This window comes from Ramularia collo-cygni, assembly GCF_900074925.1.
Source record: "Ramularia collo-cygni strain URUG2 genome assembly, contig: RCC_scaffold16, whole genome shotgun sequence".
Taxonomy (NCBI): Eukaryota; Fungi; Ascomycota; class Dothideomycetes; order Mycosphaerellales; family Mycosphaerellaceae; genus Ramularia; species Ramularia collo-cygni.
In genome coordinates, this window is record NW_019716270.1 from 380,394 (window position 1) to 401,182 (window position 20,789).

The following is a 20,789-nucleotide window of genomic DNA, read 5'->3' on the forward strand; positions in this document are numbered from 1 at the left end:
CCCGCGTACTACTTGGAGGATCAAGGCAGATGATTGTACATTTGATCTTTGTAGATGCAATGCTCTTGTATTCACGGAGGCGCATTCGTGACCATTAACGACACATACTACCACTTGTATTCGAGATGTTAATGTTCAGCAATCAATCTGGATCCCTGGTGAGATACAGACAACTTTGAGCGAAGTACAAACGTGTATTCGCCCATTTCTTCGTGCAGCCTCTCTGCTGCTCTATCTACAGGCAACTAAATCCCGTGCGAACTAATGGGGAACCACACTGGAAAAATAGGATAGTGTGCTGTAAATGGCAATCACCTAAGCCCAGACACATATAGAAGTCAATGCACCAGCTCAGACTCTGCATACATGCCGAACGGAGTACGATGGAAGGGAACCMAGTCGTCCGGACAAATTACAGGCTATCCATGTACATTGATTGCTCTGAGATGAGATCCGAAATGTTATTAAGTACTGTCCGAGCCGAGATGTACAGGCTCATCGCAAGTAAATAGACAGCGAGCGACCTTGCCAGGTCGAGATATGTATATAGTGAGCAGCACGACTGTCCACCTCATCTTTCTGTGGTATTCTTCACTGAAATCGTTTCCCGTCTCCATGCTGGCTGCGCCTGTGATCACTCTGAGGTCAAGCATGATTTCAAAGATCTTTGGGCATGGCCTGGAGACAAAGATCATGACGCTGAGGGGGGTTCTTGGTGATTTGTTTCAGTGGACTGTCGATCGAACTGACTGCTTCGACATGAACAACCGTGCATTTCATGCAGGCCGAAGTTGCATCCAAGGGAGTTGTTGGACAGGGACCCTTCACCAAGTGGACAATCTCTCTAGCTTGGACCTAATAGCGTCGGAGAATGGAGTCGAGGCACCCTCATCGATGACTTCGGCACAGTGCTGCAGCACGGGGTATGCTCGATTGAGCGTCATCTGTGACCCATCGCGCTTCGTTACGCACGGTACACCCTCTCGTTTCGTCAAGTATCGAACAATGAGAGCATGATCGGCTGTCAGGGCATCAATGGCAAATGACGGTCCAGCGAGAATAAAATCACCGGTCCTAGGCGAAGCAGAGTCGCTGTGCGTCAGACTGTTTGTCCAGAGGATGAGAGCTACGCGATAGATAGCACCAGCCCACCATAGTGGACGAATACCTCGAGGGATTGCTCGGATCAGCCTCAGGACCTGACCGCAGTGAAAGATTGCCTCTTCCACGTCTTTGATGCAACGTTTGTGGGTCCAGAGCAACTGCTGATATGTACCATCAAAGTTCTCTCGACGAGCCAATCGTTCTATCTCGGGAAAGTCCGTCACAGCGTTCAAGCTGATGAGGTGGAACATTACCAAGTTCGTTTGCATCATTGGACAGATCGGGTTGGCCTTGAGATATCTCTCCGCCAAGTCAAACCAGCGTTGAAGTAGCGACTGAGTCTCTTCAAGACGACTCCTTGTTGAGGAAGCGCTTACCACTCGAGGKGCATTTCTGGTTCGGGTTGAAGTGGCGTCGGAGAAACAAGTCAACAGTTGACTGTACTGGCAGACTAGCGATTGCAGAGGGTGTAGGAGTAGGCGTAGCTGTAGTGGCGTCGTTTCGATTCCCATGGGGATCAATTGCTCGTCAAGGAACTGGCGAAACAGATCTCGCAACGAGAGTGGTCGCGCTCCAGATCCAACGGAAGAATAGCCTCCCGAAAACTCGTGGACTCTTTCGAAAGTCGAACACCACTCAGATGAGCTTTTCGCATGCCATAATCGATCAGTATCTGGCATCGGAGCACCGAATTCGGTAACGGAAAACAGTGGCGCGGTGTCGTGGAAAAGGGCGAGATCCTGGTCAAGCATTACCCATGAATACATCAGTCGACTTCGTGACTCATTTCGTATCCAGGCACTCCATAGGGAATCGGTGCTCATCGGCTGGTCGAGAGGGCTCGAAATCTCGCAAGGCCATTCCATCACCCCAGAATGCCTCAGCATCGACATGWACATCAGTCTCTGTCCCATAGCGATATCCATGTGCCACTTATCGCCACTCCATGCAGCTTGCGTTGTGAAAAGAAGGGCAGAGTGGAGGACAATTGGATCGCCGGACATGATGATGTTTCGCTCGACCAGATCAAAAAGCGAAATGCGGCAGGCTTCGATCAAGCCTCCAGTCAGCATGCGGGTCTCGGAAGACGGTATATTCATCGCACCTTGCGCGACCATCATCAGTACCAGAAGGCTAGCTGCCTTATCGTTGTAGCAGTACATGAGCTCGTTCGCATCCAGAGTGCCCCTGGAAGTCAAAGGAAAGTAGCGCTCAAAGCTATTCGAATAAGAGCGTAGAAGATACTCCAGTACACGAGCTGGCGGAAGTAACACAAAGTTGGAAGTACCAGTCGAACTCGGGCTGTGCGACCCATCGATGGAACTGCGGCCTTCTCGGTGGGTCTCGAGGGCCTTGTGGAGGAAGCTTTGAGTGATTGCAAGTAACTTATCCCGCGTAGTCTGATGTAGCTGCATGACCGTCAGGAAATCACCGCCTGCAGCTAGGTCCGCCTCGCTCCATTCCGGGGTCCATCTAACCCAGCTTTCATGATTTCTCAAAGTCTCTTCCAAACGGTCAAGGTTTGTCTTGGCGGTCTTTGGACAGGCGCTCGAAACCATGATGGGTGTGCAGCGAAAGGCACACCAGGCATCTCGAGTGGACATAATGGCAGGGGTTTCCTCATTCAGGTTCGCTTTGAGACCGAATGAAGGCATGATCCCCATCACCGAGTCCGTCGGCCGATGATGACGTATATAGCAGTGTTCAGCTGATGTTGTTGATTCCAGATCCAGTAGCGACTGGGCAATTTTGGGTGTCTCAAGAGGCGTCATCAAAGGCCCCATACCGTTTGCTAGGTCGGACAGTGCTGTGGCCATGACATCGCATTGAGGTGCCAGGGAAAGGGAGCCAGGGTCAAAATTCATGTCAACATCCATCATGAGGTGTGATTGGGGAAATTCGTCGTATTCAAGCGGCATCTGCATCTGGCTCCAGTCGAGCATGAAACGAGGGCTTGAGCCATCGTCTGAACTGCTTTTGCTCATGGTGGRGAATTCGTCATACCCAGACAGTGGCGTGGTATCGACGAAAGCTTGTTGCATCTCGGGAGAGTAGCTGATTGGAAGAATCAGACCAGTGCTGTTCAGATCCTCGAACTGTGGATACATTCTTTCGACTGCGGGTGGCGCAGGCAAGTTGTCTTTCAGCAAATCCACCATATTGTGAGGACTGGTAGAAGATCGCGTTGGTGGAGTAGTGGTCGCGGGTCTTTGTTCTTGTGACTCTGCGGCACTGACTTCCGTCACCACCGTAGGTATGCCTGGGGGCATGGAAGCAGCCACCAACGTGGGTGTAGCAACACGAGTGGCATTCTTGGACGCACGCCTTGTAGGTCTCAGAGTACATCGCAGATTCCTGCCTGCGCAGCGAGAACACGGGAATTTCTTATCACATTTTGTCTTCGTTTTTGCGCAATTGCTGCAGGCAATAGGTGTTCGGCCTGCAGATTTCGGAATCATGCCATTTGCTGCGGGTATCTCTTGTTGGTTCTGTTCCCTACCGTGTACAGTGTAATGTCGTTGGAGTAGATCCCTGTGATATTGTCAGTTGTATGATCAACCTTTCAGCGTTCGAGAGAAGCAGCAAACCTTCTCGCAAAGGACATGTGGCATTTGAAGCATTTGAACGGTTTGACATTCGTATCTAATCGTGTTCGATTAGCAACAGGCTCTCTTCCTGACGTGTCAACAGTGCAAAGATGGTTCGTACGGGTGAGAATATGGCGTTCCAGGTGCTCATCTCGAGTGAACGACTGCCCGCAGTAGGTGCAAAACACCATGGCTGCTGTTGTCCGTGAAGAGCTTCGAGGGGGATCTATGTTGTCAATGGCGAGGCACGGGTCGGAGAATTGTGATGCGAGAAGCACCAGATCGAGCGACAGATCAYCGGGGAATGATTCAGATAAAACACAGCGCCAACAGGGAAAGCAGCGTGTACAAGAGCTACCTGCTGGGTGGATACGGCATGGTAGGTCCACAATAGAAGTTCGGGGCCTCCTTCCTTGTTACCAATCCGCAGATCCATTTTGGCTCATGACTGGAGTGAGCGCTGCATGCACGTCTGACTTGAGCCTTGCAAATGGGTGGCGGCTAAAGGCAGACCATGCCTTTGTCGATGGCCCTTGCGGGCCAGTGGTCTCCGCCGAGCCAACATTCGGAGTCTTTCCGCCAGTCGCAGATGTGCAGGAGCCTGTTCCGGCGGTGAGGTGTGCATCGTACACACCTTCTATGATCCTAGGCGGATGCCAAGCGACAATGCGGAAGGAGAAGATGATGCGATGCAACGACTGGGGTCCAGTTGGGCGGTTTAGACTTCGCTAGTCCCGGTACGGCCGCGCTCTATTCCTACTACTTATCGCATTCCATAGAATTCATTGATTCCGTTGATCTATTGATTCCATTAATTCCATTAATTCCGTTAGTTCCTAGGTAGTTTTTCGAGGTTTAGTCGGTATCTACGTATTTCTACCCTTAAAAAAACAGCGCATTTTCACAATCGTAGCTAGGCCTTTAGTTTAAGCTACGTAGAACTCGAAATACTAGAGTAGATATAAAGATATTACGCGTCGAAGGGGAGAGCCGGAGAGGGCGGAGCGACGATTTTCGATTTCTTCGGAGGCGGAGCGGGCTAGCTAGACMCTGAAATTTACCCTACATTACGACGAACTTCAGCCTAGACCCTAAAATTTAAGGTAAGCTTTAGCCTGGACCCTGAAATTTACTCTATATTATAAGGAACTTTACTTTCCGCGAAATAGTTAGAATCTAGTCTAATATTGACATACTAGATATTTCGACTTAGAAACATATCCTAGATTATAGAGTAGACTACGACGAGAACTTTAAGCTATATATCGTCTCTATGCGATAGCTAGGGCCTACATAAAGTAGGATACTAAGCTAGGAACTAACGGAATTAATAGAATCAATGGAATCAATGGAATCAATGGAAAGCGATAAGTGGTAGGTATAGGCCGCTGGGGTACCGAACGCTTAGCGCGAGCTAACTTTACCTTGCAAGTCCACCTCAGCAAGACGCACATCTCAGCCCTGGGTGGCATTCCTGCTTATTGATTGTACGTTGATGAGGCAGTGGACTGTCGAAGTGGGTACCGAGTACCAGCGCCCATCCTAGGATAGCGCGACCCTCGAGGCGTGCTATCACTGACGTCCTGGCCTTCGCGCCACCAGGCCAACAACACACCATCCCGGACTGTTTCACAACCGCTGCGCTCACACGTTTTCCATCTCACTTGCACATGGGAGACCGCACAGCTGAGCACGTTGTGAAGCCGCACATATGGCTCGGTGACTGACCCCAGGAAGAGACCCATGACGATTACATTCGGCACCCTGTGTTCTGTGCGACCACTTCCTCAAACCCCTGAGTGTCCTCGCCAATCTGCCTTTTTTCAATTTATGGGCTAATTTGGTCGTGGTACTAGCCCTCTTGTTGCCGTATCTGAGCTGATAGATGGCTATGCTAGTCCTGATCATCCTGTTGCAGGAGCTGCCTTCAGTACGGTGCTTCCCTTCAACAGTGAAGTGCCCAGGTTCGAGGGAGACCCTTGCAAACGCTGCCCGGGGTCCGCAACCCAGTAGTGCGGCGATCTGCTCTTCAGAACGTTCCGCTTTGGTTCATTGCGGCCCTTTCAGCGCTCAGGGTCCACTTTGAATCCACGGGGTCCAGTGTGGAGTTGTAAGGTAGGCATATCTGGAAGGTGTACCAGTTCCACAACCTCTGGCCCTCAAGCAGTAGAATCAGCAACCACTGTCGGGAGATCGTATGCTAGCATGTACAAAGTGTTGGGGTTGTCGATCAGGCTATATCGAGGGCGATACTAGGCCATTAGGTAAAATCCACGGAATCCTCTCCTACTACTAGAAGGCTCGCCTCCATTGACCAGCTTGGCAACCTGCTTGGCGTTACTGTGGTCTGTTGTTTCTTTGCAGCATTACAAGAGCTCCGAGTCCTCCATCAATTGACCCAACATATGCTATCCTAGGGAAGTTGGGCAACATACACCATAAGTTAGGTCTGATTTTCTGGTAGCGAAGTTCAAGCCCACATATCACGCAACATATGAGCATTACACCAGCATGATCGATGACGCTGCTTGGATTCGGGCGGTACATCCTTGCGAGATGTTCACGATCTCGTGATAGAGTATGCGGTCCATCTCTTGCTGTCGTTGCTATCGTTTGGCCAGGGATCTGCCAACACGCACAAACGTCGTGCCCAGCACATAAGATCGAATCGGTTCCAGGACACTTCGAAGAGGACCTGTTCGGCGACGTTGCTCGCGGCTGAGACATCCMTGAAGATCATTCAAAGAGTGGTGGATAAGCTTGTACATCGCTGACTATGCCGCAGATAGAGAGCTGCTGTGAGATGTCATGTACTCCCCGAGAGTGACATCTTTAGCTTTCTGGGACGTTTGATCGAAGTGCGATGAAGCATGCAGCACAACCAGTGCACGCGACCTCGTCGACAATTACTCAATGTCCGCCACGATGAACCTCAATCTAAATAACAACACCAAGGCGCCTATCAGCTATCGGGTGGCTGTCAACTCCACTTCGAGATTGTCACTCTGACCACTTGATGCGGATAGTGCAAGCTGACGGGTCTGGCTCCGCGGCAGAAAGGCAGCAGATGGAGACTTACAGGGTACCTCATGCTTCTCGCAATTGATCCGATGAAGCTCGAATAGTAAACGTGCTCGCTTAATTAGCCCCGATCAAGCCACCAAGACGACCAGAATGTAATCCCCGGGATCTTCTTCAGGCCTATCATGACTGTGCTGCAAGTTCTGATTGGCTATCATGCTTGAAGAGCAGGACAAGCATGGTGCMGTCATGGATATGTGGGTTATCGTGGCAAAGTCGAGAGAGGCTGCTTACCACAATAGGACTGTTCCAGGCACACATCTGACCTGTTGTTACATTYATTCAGCGGATTACAGCGAGTTCAACTTGCTCACAGCAAATCGAGATGTCTCGCCGCGTAAAGCGAATTGGTGAGCCAGAGCCAGGAATGCAAGAAGCCGCTGTCATCAGTAGGATTGCTGATGGAACGCAGTTAGGAAGGCGCTAGAAAATGTCCTCGGGGAAACACGACATTGTTCCAACGATCTTGGTCGTTCGAGAATTTCGTGCTACGATTGAGATCCGACTGCAGTTTTAGCCTGTTACCAGCTCAACTTTGAAGATCCCGCGGGTGGCTCGCATGCAGCAATGCCACTGTTGCGGGCGATTCCAATGTCACACCAACATCTAATTGCGAGACACTGCTCCATCTTCAGCGGTACGTAATCGCCGAGGCAGCATGTTATGCTCGCCCCGTCGACTTCATAGGCTACAAACAGGTACCGAGGTGGCTCTTGGCCACCCACGTATGCATTGAATGTGACATCGCAGCGCATTCTTTTCTCCGGTAGCATGCAACGCGATGCGATAAGCTTGGATCCGCCCACGAGTCGATACAGCGTGGGAGCTAGAAGWACCACGACAGCGGATAAACGAAACGTGGCCGATGGGTCGAAAGGTGACTGTCCTTAACGAGCTGTTGCTGACACGGGCAGTGAGTGCTCGCTGGGTTGGAGGTGTCATCCACACAGCCACGCTGAGGACGGCTGCCATATCTGAGGAGCGCAGGAAGAAATCAGACGGAGCGCACGTGTCAATGATCTATGTTGCAGCGTTGATGCTGACAGCCAACCGGTCAGGATGCTGGCCATTGCGGCATTGAAATCTACAAACAGACAGCGAAGCATCTGCCTGTCTCGTAACGAAGTACTCGTTTCAGCTCATGGATCCGGTAAGGACCATGTGTAGACAGGTATTCTCGTGCAGCGATGTGATTGTATTGCGACGGCCATTCCCACAGGATGCTTCGTATCAGCACTGCGAACGGACTATCCGGAAATGGCAAGCACGGAGTTCTTGTGGAGGCAGAAACATGATCTGCAGCATGTGTCTGCTTGCAGTTCCCCAAGAATCATAACAGCAGATACATGAGCGCGTAAGATGACAGAGCCTGCTTAGGAATCGAATCTCAGGCTGGTCAGAGTTGCCACTTCACTCTACAGGTGTTATCTCTCCTATTCCATGACTGTCAGGTGTCAGCTAATTTCAGGAAGGCGTGCCTCGAGCTGCCTTGCACCGGAATGTGGCTCTCGGTGTCATCGAGGTGATCACCGCAGCACTTTACGCACTCATGTTCGCATATGATCCACCACCTTCACCACCTTCAGACCTCGACATCAATGACGAGACTTTCATTCAAATGGTCGGGCAGGGATGTGATGGAACCAAGTGGTCTGCTGCCCAGCCTACCGGTATTTGCTCGATGGAGTGAGGCACATCACCAGGGGACACCAGATTCTCTGAATTGGCAGCCCTTTTTAGATGGCGTCACAGTGACATTTCGAATCTCGCGCCGATAGCGTGCAGCGTGTCGGATCGTGTGAATTCTCCGATGCTGGGTGCAAAATCTCCCGTGTCTGGGAAACGTTGTCGTTGTTGCGATAACGGTTTTCGTGATTTGCTCAAAGCGTCACCAATCCTCGATTACATCTGAATCGAGGCTGGCCRGGCGAGATATGGCAAAGCGTCTCGCAAATAGTGCTTTGTCGTAGTCGCACGGCATATAGACAGGCATGAGTGATTATGCATGGTAGGTACGGGCTGTGAGGTGCATGCAATCGACCCCGAGGCAGCTCATTGCACCTGACTGAGAAGTAGTCTTGCCACAAAAGTGGGATGCCCCACGGCGCAATGACAAGAGGCGAGAAATTGATGAAGTGTGAATGGGAAGGTGAGTGTGCGGTCGGGCTCGTTGTGCTTTTGGAGGGGTTTTCATACGTAATCAGAGATGCGCTAGTGGGTGTAGTCATGTATTCAATATCAACCGCACTGACTGCACCTCTCCCGCTGACGACGGCCCTTGCGCACCAATGGTGACACAACATCAGTCTGGTCAAGCGCCCAGATACATTCCGTGCTTCGTGTTCGAGCAAGGCGCTCGTTCGCAGGCCAGCATGATGGACCTTCGTATGCGAGATCGGGAGATTCCTGGATGGCGGGACCAAGAGAGCGGATAAAAGCGTTATACCAGCCGCAGTCCAGACAACCCCATCACTGCGACGGCCAAATCGATACGTGGATGAATCACGATAGCATCGCAACGGCCAGGGCATCGTAAGCAGGAGGGAGGCCGGCCGGCACGGCAACGGGTGGCCACCGATCGCACGTGGAGAGCGTGCAGTGCGCGAACCTGCAGCAGAGTGGTTCGGGCAGAGGTGAACCCATCATCTTCAAGGCTTGCTTGCCAGGGCAGTGACGTTAATCTTCATCGATAGACCACCTATGGCCCAATCGAATGCTGTGTGGGTCACTATGAATTCACTCTCGGGAGCCTGCGCAGGGAAGTGAGCCCTTCAGGGGCCTTGCCCGGCATCATGGAGAGCCGTAGAACATCCTTCAGTCGGATTACTATGGTCTATCTGATGCATGCCTAACAATAGCTTCGCCGGTTGCTCATCTTCGCTGCCGGGTGCACGACTCTCACTCCATGCTGCGATCGGCGGTGAAGCCTAGCGTCTTACTGTCTTCTCGACGACCGTTGGAAATCTAGTTTGGGATGCGGCTGGCAGCCAGCTGCGGATCTGACCTGCCACACGCCTACCTCCAGATATCGAGACTCCTGGCTTGGAGCAGTTCATACATAACAAGCCAATCCTGACTTTTTGTTACCCATCCCATCACCTTACGCTTCGACAGACTCGCCACCTGCCGAATACTCTCGCATCCTGTACCACTTCCAACAACAGCTCTTTCTTGACAGTGTACCAGAGTTCCTTATCAACTCAACACCGCCTAATTCAAGAATCACGTACTCCGTGTCTCGCCACCACGGTCGTGTTTGCTGCTCCATCAACTCACACCCAACTACCAACGAATCTCTCGACGTTCCAGAATCACCACCGACAACCCGAAAACTTACAAATCAACTTCTCAGCCACAATGTCGAACGTTCTCCTCTTCGGCGATCAGACCGCCGAACAATACCCCCTGCTCCACAGGATCGTCCTTCGCACGGATAATGTCCTCGTGCTCAGTTTCGTTGAACGATGTGCCCTGGCTATTCGTGAGGAAACTCGCTMGCTCCCTCGCAGCCAGCGCGATGCCATTCCCGACTTTCTCACCTTGAGCAATTTGCTTGAGGCCTATTACGAGAAAGGTGGCAAGGTCCCCATGCTCGAATCCGCCCTGGTCACTATTGCCCAGCTTGGTCACTACATTGGCTACTTCTCCGAGCACCCCAACGAGCTTCCAGATGTATCCAACACCCGAGTCATTGGTCTCTGCACTGGTCTACTTGCCGCCTGCGCCGTTACCTCTGCGAAGACGGTCGAGGAGCTCGCCATTATCGGTGTGGAGTTCGTTCGCATCGCCTTCCGCTCCGGAGCTGCCGTCGATAGTGTCAGATCAATGCTCGACCAGACTGGTCAAGGCAAGTCCACATGGTCCACCATTGTCACTGGAGCGTCCGAGATTACCACAACCGAGCTCCTGGCCACTTATCACGGCGTGAAAGGAATACCACAATCATCTCAGGCATACATCAGCGCTGTGTCCCACATGGMGCTCACAATCTCCGGCCCGCCGACCACTCTTGACCGCCTGTTTAAGGAAACATCGCTCTCTCAGCACAATCGTGTCCCAATCCCGGTCTACGGTCCCTACCATGCTAGACACCTCTTCACCGAGACGGACTTGGAGCGCATCCTTGCTGGAGAGATATCCCAAGAGCTCAAGCAGCGTTCACCTTCCTCTATGATTCATTCTGCTGCTACAGGCAAGCTGATCGTCGCCGAGAACGCATATGAACTCGCCAAGCTTGCTCTTGCTGAGATGCTCCAAGACCCTGTCCGCTGGGATCGTCTGCTTGAGGAGACCGTCGCTCAGCTTGCTCTGAGCAAGCGTGGTGTCAAGATCCACGCTCTTGGTATCTGCAACGTTGCCAACAGTCTGGTCTCTGCTCTCAAGGCGGGTAAGCAGACTCAGGTCAGCGTTACCGACCACACCTCTTTCGTGGAAACCAAAAAATACRTTGGCCACACCCAAACCGATAAGATCGCCATCGTTGGAATGGCTGGCCGATTTCCCAACTCAGCCAACCACGAGGCTCTTTGGGATCTCCTCATGAAGGGACTCGATGTCCATCGCAAGATCCCTGCCGACCGCTTTGACGCCGACGCTCACTGCGACCCATCGGGCAAAGGAAAGAACAAGTCACACACGCCATTTGGATGCTTCATCGACGAGCCTGGTCTCTTCGACCCGCGCTTCTTCAACATGTCGCCCCGAGAAGCGGCCCAAACGGATCCCATGGGCCGTCTCGCTCTCGTGACAGCATACGAGGCGTTGGAAATGTCTGGATATGTGCCGAACCGGAGTACCTCTACCAAGCTTAACCGTATCGGTACCTTTTACGGCCAGACTTCTGATGACTGGCGTGAGATCAATGCCGCGGAGAATGTTGACACATACTTCATTACCGGCGGTGTACGCGCGTTTGCGCCAGGCCGCATCAACTACTACTTCAAATTCTCAGGCCCGTCATACTCTGTCGACACTGCATGCTCGTCGTCTCTTGCTGCCATTCAGCTCGCATGTACTTCTCTCTGGGCTGGCGATGTTGATACCGCCTGCGCCGGTGGACTGAACGTCCTGACCAACCCCGACATTTTCTCCGGTCTCTCCAAGGGTCAATTCCTATCCAAGACTGGTGGCTGCAAGACCTACGACAACGACGCCGATGGCTACTGCCGTGGAGATGCCTGCGGAACTGTTATACTCAAGCGTTACCAGGATGCTATTGCCGACAAGGACAATATCCTTGGATGCATCCTTGGCGCCGCCACAAACCACTCAGCAGAAGCCGTTTCCATCACCCACCCACACGCTGGCGCCCAGGAGTTCCTCTATAAACAGGTGCTCGCAAATGCAGGTGTGGATGCCCATGAGATCAGCTATGTCGAGATGCACGGAACAGGCACACAGGCTGGAGACGGCATCGAGATGACTTCCGTCACTAACRTCTTTGCTCCCCGTCATCGTCAGCGCAAGCCCGAGCAGACCGTTCACCTCGGTGCCATCAAGGCCAACGTTGGCCACGCTGAGGCTGCTTCGGGCATCAACTCACTTGTCAAAGTCCTGATGATGATGAAGAACAACAAGATTCCTGCCAATGTTGGTATCAAGGGCGAGATCAACAAGACTTTCCCTGCAGATCTCAAGGACCGTAATGTTCACATCTCTCAGACGGAGGTTGCTTGGCCTCGTAAGAGCGATGCCCCTCGCAAGGTGTTCCTGAACAACTTTTCTGCTGCAGGCGGTAACACCGCACTCCTCATCGAAGACGGCCCGGTTCGGAAAGCTCCACTTGGCGTTGACCCACGTGGTACACTCCCCATCACAGTGACAGCTCGCTCCATCGGGTCGCTCAAGCGGAACCTGGCGAATCTGCAGCAGTACATCAGTGAGAACGGCAGCACAACTCTGCCTTCGTTCYCGTACACCCTGACTGCGCGTCGCATTCAGCACAACTACAGGGTCGCCTTTCCGCTCTCGGACATCACCAAGGTCAACGCTGCGATGCAGTCGCAGGTCAAGGAATCGTACAGCCCAGCTCCAATGGTACCTACCAAGACAGCCTTTTGCTTCACGGGCCAGGGCTCGCAGTACACCGGCCTAGGACAGACTCTCTACCAGGACCTCAAGAGTTTCCGCGATGACATCGATCAGCTCGACCACCTCGCTCAAGTGCAAGGTCTTCCATCTTTCCTCGAGCTTCTCGATGGGACTGATGTGCAGACTCTGTCTCCGGTCAAGGTCCAACTTGGTATGGCTTGCATCCAGGTTGCCCTGACGCGCATGTGGGCCGCTTGGGGAATTACTCCAACTGCAGTCATTGGACACAGCCTCGGCGAGTACGCAGCTCTCCATGTTGCTGGTGTGATCTCCGCCTCTGACATGGTCCTGTTGGTTGGCCGTCGTGCCGAGCTTCTGGTCCGCGACTGCACTCCACACACCCATGGGATGCTCGCCGTCAAGGGTGGTGTGGATGCTATCCGCAATGCTCTCGGTAGCAAGATGACCGAGGTTGCTTGCATCAACGGTCCAGAGGAGACTGTTCTCTGTGKGAGTGGTGACATTGTCGCTGCTGCCAACCAGACTCTCGTCCAGCGTGGCTTCAAGGCCACCAAGCTGAACGTTCCCTTTGCGTTCCACTCTGCTCAAGTCGACGCTATCCTGAGCGAGTTTCAGAAGGTCGCATCTTCGGTCACATTCAACAAGCCTTCTATACCGGTACTCTCTCCTCTAGGTGGTGAGGTCATTCGCGAGGCAGGTATTATCAACCCCGACTACCTTGCTCGTCATGCTCGTGAGACTGTCAACTTTTGGTCTGCGCTCACAAGCGGTCGGAAGGAGGCCGTGTTCGATGAGAAGACGGCATGGCTCGAGATCGGTGCCCATCCAGTTTGCTCGGGTATGGTCAAGGCTTCGATTGGAGTCACGGTCACTGCACCGTCTCTCCGCCGAGGCGAAGATGCCTGGAAGACCATCTCGAACAGCATCTGCTCGCTGTTCACCCTCGGTGTCAACTTCAACTTTGACGAGTTTCACCGCGAGTTCAACAACGCCCAGGAGCTACTCACGCTTCCTACGTACTCATTCGACAACAAGAAGTATTGGCTCGACTACCACAACAACTGGACTCTGACCAAGGGCGAGGCACAAAAGACCAGAGACATTATTCTGGAGAAGGTGGTGGCCGCTGTCCCCGTCGAGGTACCAGCCAAGCGCTTGTCCAGCTCTTGTCAAAAAGTCATCAGAGAGGAGTTTGATGGTGCTCGTGCCACAGTTGTTATCCGCTCCAGCTTGGCCGACAGCAAGCTTTACCCCGTTGTCTGTGGACACATGGTCAACAATGCTGCACTCTGCCCATCATCTTTGTACGCCGACATGGCGTTGACTGCGGGCGACTACATCTACAAGCAGCTCAATCCCGATGCAGAGACTCCCGGCATCAACGTCTGCAATATGGAGGTTCCAAAGCCACTCATTGCGCAAATTCCTCAGCCTCCTCAGGGCCAGCACATTGAGATGGAAGCCACTGCCGATCTCGCGCAAGGCTCTGTCAAGGTGCAATTTCGCAGCGTTCAGCCAGATGGCAAAAAGATCCAAGACCACGCCTCGTGCACTGTTCGCTACGAAGACAAGGCTGCTTGGGCCGAGGAGTGGGCACGCTACAACTTCATGGTGAAAGCGCAGATCGACACGCTCGCCGCCAAGACCATGACTGGCGGTGCGCACAAGGTCCAACGTGGCATGGCTTACAAGCTGTTCAAAGCGCTTGTGAGCTATGACAGCAAGTACCGCGCCATGTCTGAGGTCATTTTGGACGGCGCCAACACCGAGGCCTCTGCCTCCCTGGACTTCCCTACCAAGCCTGACGACGGTGATTTCTATTGCCCACCCTACCACATCGATGGAGCTTGCCACATTGGAGGCTTCATTGTCAACGCCTCCGATCTACTCGATTCCGAGCAGAATGTCTATGTGTCCCACGGGTGGGGCGCGATGAAGTTCTCCCGTCCTCTGACCGCAGGCATGCGTCTCCGCAACTACGTTCGCATGTTACCACAGCCTGGCAACATCTCCAAGGGTGACGTTTACATTCTCCAAGGTGATGAGATCATTGCTGTCTGCGAGGGCTTGAAGTTCCAACAGATTCCCCGCCGCGTGCTCAACACCTTCTTGCCACCAAACAAGAGTGCCACTTCTCAGACTGCTCCTAAGTCTGCTGCTGTGGCGTACAAGCCTGCGCCGGTCCGTGTGTCAGCACCAGCTCCGATGAAGATCGCGTCCATGCCGATCAAGGTTGCGCCAGTACCGGCGAAGGTCGCTGCAATTTCGCCCAAGATCCCAGCCGCACAAAAAGTCAGAAAGATGGCAATCAAGAAGCCGACCATGGGCATGGTTGATAAAGTCATGAACATTCTCGCCAAAGAGACCGAGGTCGACATCGGAGAGCTTGTTGATGATGCGCACTTCGAGAATCTCGGAGTGGACTCACTCTTGTCGCTCACCATCTCTGCCATCTTCCGCGAAGACCTTGACATTGAGATCAGCCCGACTCTATTCACCGACTACCCAACAGTCGGTGAGATGAAGAAATACTTCTCCCAATTCAATGGCGCTTCGTTCAGCGCTGTTGAGGTTGTGGACGATGGCGATTCGTCCGACGACGATTCCATCGCACCAACAGACGCCCCAACTCCTTTCGAGGATATGTCTACACCCGCCAGCTCTGCACCCAGCGATATTGCTTCTGAGGATGGCAAGCCTGACACGTACACCCGAGAGACTTTGGCTGATGTTGGCCATGTTTCTCTTGCGCGTCACATTATTGCCCAAGAAATGGGAGTGGACATCTCGGAGATCACAGACCAAGCAGAACTCGCCGAAATGGGCATGGACTCCTTGATGAGTCTCACGATCCTCGGGGAGCTTCGAGAAAAGACCGGTGTGGATCTTCCCAGCACGTTCTTGTTGGCCAACCCAACCATTGTGGATATCGAGAACGCTCTTGGCATGCGTCCAGTCGTACTGAAGCCAACGGATTCTGGCCGGGGGTCTACCAAAGCTGCTCTTAATGAAGTTTCTGACAGGCTTTCAGCCATCAACAAGACCGATATCACCAACTATCCCCCAGCAACCTCCGTCCTACTCCAAGGTAGTCCCAAGACTGCAACCAAGAAAGTCTTCTTCCTGCCAGACGGTTCTGGATCGGCCACTAGCTATGTCTCTATTCCCAACCTTGGGTCCGACGTTGCAGCGTACGGCCTCAACTGTCCCTTCATGAAGGATCCAGAACAGTGGCAATGTGGCATCGAGGTTGTCTCGCTTATCTATCTCGCCGAGATCCGCCGCCGACAAGCTCAAGGTCCATATATCATTGGCGGTTGGTCTGCTGGAGGCGTGATCGCATACGCTGTCGCCCAGGCTCTGCTCGCTGCCGGCGAACAAGTCGAGAAGCTTTTGCTTCTTGATTCTCCCTGCCCGGTGAACCTCGATCCTCTTCCCACCCGGCTCCATGTCTTCTTCAACGAGATCGGCCTTCTCGGGACTGGTGAGCCAGCCAAAACACCTAAATGGCTGCTTCCTCACTTTTCCGCCGCCATTCGTTCGCTATCCGACTACGACCCGAAGCCAAGCATTGCTCCCCTGCCAACATTCGCAGTGTGGTGTCGAGACGGTGTTGCCGGCAACCCAGGCGACCCACGCCCACCACCAGCTGAGAAGGAGGACCCCGCACCAATGAAGTGGCTCCTTGACCACCGTACCGACTTCACGGACAACGGTTGGGCACAGCTTTGTGGTAACAACATGAAGTTTGGCGTTATGGCCGGTCACCACGTAAGCATATACCTGCACCTATTACAAACAGAACCACAAGCTAACACTGCCACAGTTCTCCATGATGAAGGATCCTCACGCCAGTGAATTGGGTCAGCTGATTCGACAAGGTCTCGACTGGAAGGCATAAGGGTGCTATGCTGCCTTGCAACTTMATTCGCACTTTCGCTTCGGTTCCCTCCGATACTGGCTCGAGGAGGACGGTGGATGAGAGTCAGACTATACACTGCCTTGGCCGGCAACCGCGGACTGGCTCGACTCTCTTTGATGATATTTTTCTTTGCTTTGTTCAATTGGCGCTGCTTCATGCATAGCTTGGTGGTTTTTTAACATAGGCGCATGGACGCTCTACAACGGGAGAATATGGATAAACAGATCGTTCTTTTACAAAGGATGCTGCGACTTGGATGATGCTCAAGGTTGGCCCCTTGTTCAGAAAGTCGAATACGTAGCAAGAACAATAGACTGGGTTTACAATTATGATCTTTTGCTTCTTACTTGTAGGCCTACCATGTGCAGTCAGAACTGGCTTCTTAACCTTAACCTTCGATTAGCTGTGGGTTGCGCTGTGACTTTGCACGCTAACTCCATTCGGTTATCGACCCTCAAGATGAGCTCGCTCCAAGAATTTCRCCGTGTCCAATAAATGCATTCACAAACATGACGAGCCTAGAAAAGAGCGGGTAAGTCAGGCAGTGGCGAATAACATTCTCGGAAGATATATACTGACGAGTTATGTATGATTTAGCAGCAAAGACGCGCCGACCAACCCCAGAGGGATCCCGTATGCACCTTTCGTGGACAAGGTCGAGGACTATGTCACGACGCGAGCCGACGTCGAAGGTGCCCTGAAGAGTTTCCAGGAGATGATTTCGTGAGTGTTTTTTGTGAGTGGTGAGAAATGTTGCGGACCTTCCACTTACACGGTTGGGGTCACAGAAAATATCAGTTCATGGAAGCCAATAACCAACGGCGAGTTGTGGGCCTCAAGGACAAGATTCCTGATATTCAGAAAACGCTCGAGACTGTGCGATTTCTTAAGACGAGAAAAGTGCGTTCCTTCTTCTGGACTCGCCGATAAATATATCGCAATATCAATTAATGGAAATATAGGCCGACGCAGAGCCCATTGAAGCCATGTTCGAACTCAATGACACGCTCTTCGCCAAAGCAAATATCCATGAGACAGATGAGGTCTACCTTTGGCTTGGTGTGAGTTGTCCATCCCTTCCAGACCGCGAATTTCATCACCTCTGACATTTTTTTTCCAATCTAGGCCAATGTGATGCTTGCCTATCCTCTGCCCGAAGCAGAGGCTCTACTGGATGAGAAGCTTCAGGTAGCTCAGGGAAGCCTTGCAAACTGCCAAGAAGATCTTGACTTTCTCAGAGAGCAGATCACAGTAAGTGACATTTGTAGGAAGAAAAACGTGGAGACGCTTTGACTGACATACTCTCACAGACAATGGAGGTTGCGACCGCCAGAGTCTACAATTGGGATGTGGGTCAGCGCCGGAAAGAGAAACCAGATGAGAAAGATGCCGAAGATGAGTCCAAGGAGATTTCGCAAGATTGATGAAGCTGCACCGAATTACCGTATGCACTTCTGGCACGATATGGCCAGGCTTCGAAGGCGATGTATAAGAGTCAGCGTTTGTAAGTGGGCGCGTTTTGGTCCCGACATTTCAGGAGATCGAAGCAGAAATGGATGTCAAAACAAACTCAGTGAATGTCTTCATCCTTACCGTGCCAACCTCGTCAAACTCAAAGATAGGTACATATAGGAAAATCTTACCTCCAAAGTTGGACTATGGGAACTGAGCGAACAACAAGACATAAGAAACACAAGACACATCCGTTTCCTTCATTATCTGCTCTCGCAGTTTTGATTCAGTTCCTCTATTTACATCTCACATCTTTCGTCATTTATCGAGTGAGCGTTGTCATGCTCTGGCTCGCCGGCCAGGCTTCATTCCCCCAAAGTACGCCAGACACTGTCGAAATGTGACACGTCAAGTATGCCGCTGTATGCAAATGCAGTGGACCAAAGCAACTGCTGGTCAGGTATCATCCGATGAAAATCGCTTCTTCCAGCTCCAAACTTGCGTGCTCAGTCTTGTGCGGCTTGGCGTGTTCTGTCGTCGAGCTTTCTCTCTGTCTCGGACTGCACGGTCATCAAGACTTCAGTCTCATATCATATCCACCAATCTCCTTGCATGCTCCCTCATCATTCGTCCGTCAACTTGTCTAGCAAGTGAATGCTCAGAATCATAACGAGCAAGCCGACCGTAACAATGATGAGCAGCGAGAATCCAAACCATCCCAGTACCATGGCGCTCGTACCCACACCACTCTTCACCGCTCCATTTCCAAAATCTTGCGCCACTTGCGCGGCGGCTACGGACGCTGTGTGCTGCCATAATACTGAAACAAGCACAAAGATGGAGGAGATGAAGATGAGTGMCAGTGCGACTTGCGAGACGGGCCGTGATGGGAAAGGCTTGATATCGATGTCAGAGCCGGTGTTGGCGTCATGCTCCTCGTGCCAGCCGGGGAAGGTCGCCAGGAGAAGGAACGTGACAAAGGCAAGGACAAGAGCAACGATGCTGTAGGGACTGTCAGTGCTGTCGCATGCAAGGAGCGTGGGTGAGTACTTACATGAGATAGGGGAACACTACGCTGTTCTTGAAGGTGTTGGCCACCCAGATGAGATTCAACGGGTCCGCATCGAGGGAGATTTGTTCGGCGAGCAGCGTGGCGTTGTTTGAACAGAGGAAGCTGCCATCATCTGGTTGGACGCAAAGTCCAAAGTATCCAACTCGTACTTCGAGCGAAGCACGGCCGACAATGTTGGTGATTGCGGCTGTGACACCTGGGTTGACCTGCGTTGGGTCATATGTGGGTGTGTATGCTTCATAGTAGAAGGATATGAGGAAGATGGAGGGGATCAAGGGTGACGAGGATGAACAGCCTGCCAGTAATAGTGCTGCGAGAGTGTTAGTAATGTCCTGACGGAGACGCATTACACGTGTGTACTCACAGAGTAGTATGATTGCCAGTGCGATGAGGATCATCAACACATGGTGATATCCCAGGAACGGTATCAGCCTTTGAATACCGACGGCGAAACGTACGTTCGCCATTGCGGTAGAGAAGGTCTACCAGCTGTCTGGATTGGGGTCGGTAGGCTCCAGCGGCACGAGGCCGAGGAGGTGGGGAGTGTTGAAATGCGGCAGGCGCGGGCGCACAATCAATGCGACGATATCTCTATCTTGCTGGTGGAGTGTGGTGTCTGACGGGATGTGCGAGCGAGTGAAGTGCGTGGTCGAACGAAGGTGGAAGGCGCGTTCGGTTCGAGGTCGGTCGGCACTGCAGACGGCGTTTGGTCAGACGTAGAGGCACTGTTGCGTAGTATTGTGGTAGAGAAGGAAGACGTAGCTTAGCTCGGATAGACCTGTTCCCTTGGTGGTGCGCGAAAAGTAATGGCTGGAGAGCAAATGCTGATGGCTGGTCAAGTCGGCGTCTGCGTAGTTGCGTCCCAGCCTCTCCAAATTTGGAGTATTTACTTTCAAACTTCCGTTGCTGGGGAAAGCGCGATGACGCCCGATCCCCCACGACAGCCCCGTTCAAACTCAAACCCTTCGGCAGGGGTGAACCCTGATTAGTACGAAGATGCGTTGGCCTTGTTGGAAACACCGACGACATGTTCGCGTCGTCATGGCTTCTTGCGAATGAGGCTAAAATAAGGTACTTAGTAGTGAACGATACCGCGTCGCTAATGATTCAAGGCTGCTCTACAGCTTGTGGATTCCGAACGCCATTAACGCCAGGAGTTCTGCTTGCTTGCAATGTCTCTTTTCCGACCTGTGGCCATGTCCGGAATCTCGGGAAGCAGATGGAAGTTCCAGCGATACGCGTACGGCGATTTCTTTCTTGAGCCTTAGAAACCGATTTGGCTCTCTGGTCTTTGGTGCAGCTCGCATAGCGGAAGCGGAAGCCAGTCGACAGATATCAGGCTGCTGGAGCTAACGACGGCAATGGAGATACCAAATATCAACTCGATAGAATCTCCGACTCGAGTGGTATCAAAGGACCTGTGATCCGATGCTCTCAATGGGCCTCCAAGACATGCAGCGCGGGCAAGCCCAGAAGCGATATAATTTATCAATCTAGTGTTTAAGTAGCAACCTTTTGC

General features: G+C 52.4%; 4 protein-coding genes; 2 read left to right on the plus strand and 2 right to left on the minus strand.

Annotated features, from left to right (window-relative positions):
• Positions 1-824: 824 nt before the first annotated feature.
• Positions 825-3,883, minus strand: RCC_09025 (related to transcription factor Pig1p; the record flags this gene model as incomplete). XM_023774270.1 has 3 exons in its annotated part: positions 825-3,636; positions 3,693-3,747; positions 3,814-3,883. 3 exons carry the CDS (start codon positions 3,881-3,883, stop codon positions 825-827), a joined length of 2,937 nt encoding a protein of 978 aa, XP_023630038.1.
• A 6,247-nt stretch (positions 3,884-10,130) lies between these two features.
• On the plus strand, positions 10,131-16,725 carry RCC_09026 (related to polyketide synthase; the record flags this gene model as incomplete). XM_023774271.1 has 2 exons in its annotated part: positions 10,131-16,595; positions 16,651-16,725. The coding sequence occupies 2 exons, from the start codon at positions 10,131-10,133 to the stop codon at positions 16,723-16,725; spliced, it is 6,540 nt and encodes a 2,179-aa protein (XP_023630039.1).
• A 530-nt stretch (positions 16,726-17,255) lies between these two features.
• On the plus strand, positions 17,256-18,170 carry RCC_09027 (related to prefoldin subunit 3; the record flags this gene model as incomplete). XM_023774272.1 has 6 exons in its annotated part: positions 17,256-17,278; positions 17,344-17,469; positions 17,535-17,646; positions 17,709-17,807; positions 17,872-17,997; positions 18,057-18,170. 6 exons carry the CDS (start codon positions 17,256-17,258, stop codon positions 18,168-18,170), a joined length of 600 nt encoding a protein of 199 aa, XP_023630040.1.
• Positions 18,171-18,821: 651 nt separating this feature from the next.
• RCC_09028 (uncharacterized protein) lies at positions 18,822-19,737 on the minus strand (the record flags this gene model as incomplete). XM_023774273.1 has 3 exons in its annotated part: positions 18,822-19,200; positions 19,253-19,580; positions 19,635-19,737. 3 exons carry the CDS (start codon positions 19,735-19,737, stop codon positions 18,822-18,824), a joined length of 810 nt encoding a protein of 269 aa, XP_023630041.1.
• Between the last annotated feature and the right edge of the window lie 1,052 nt (positions 19,738-20,789).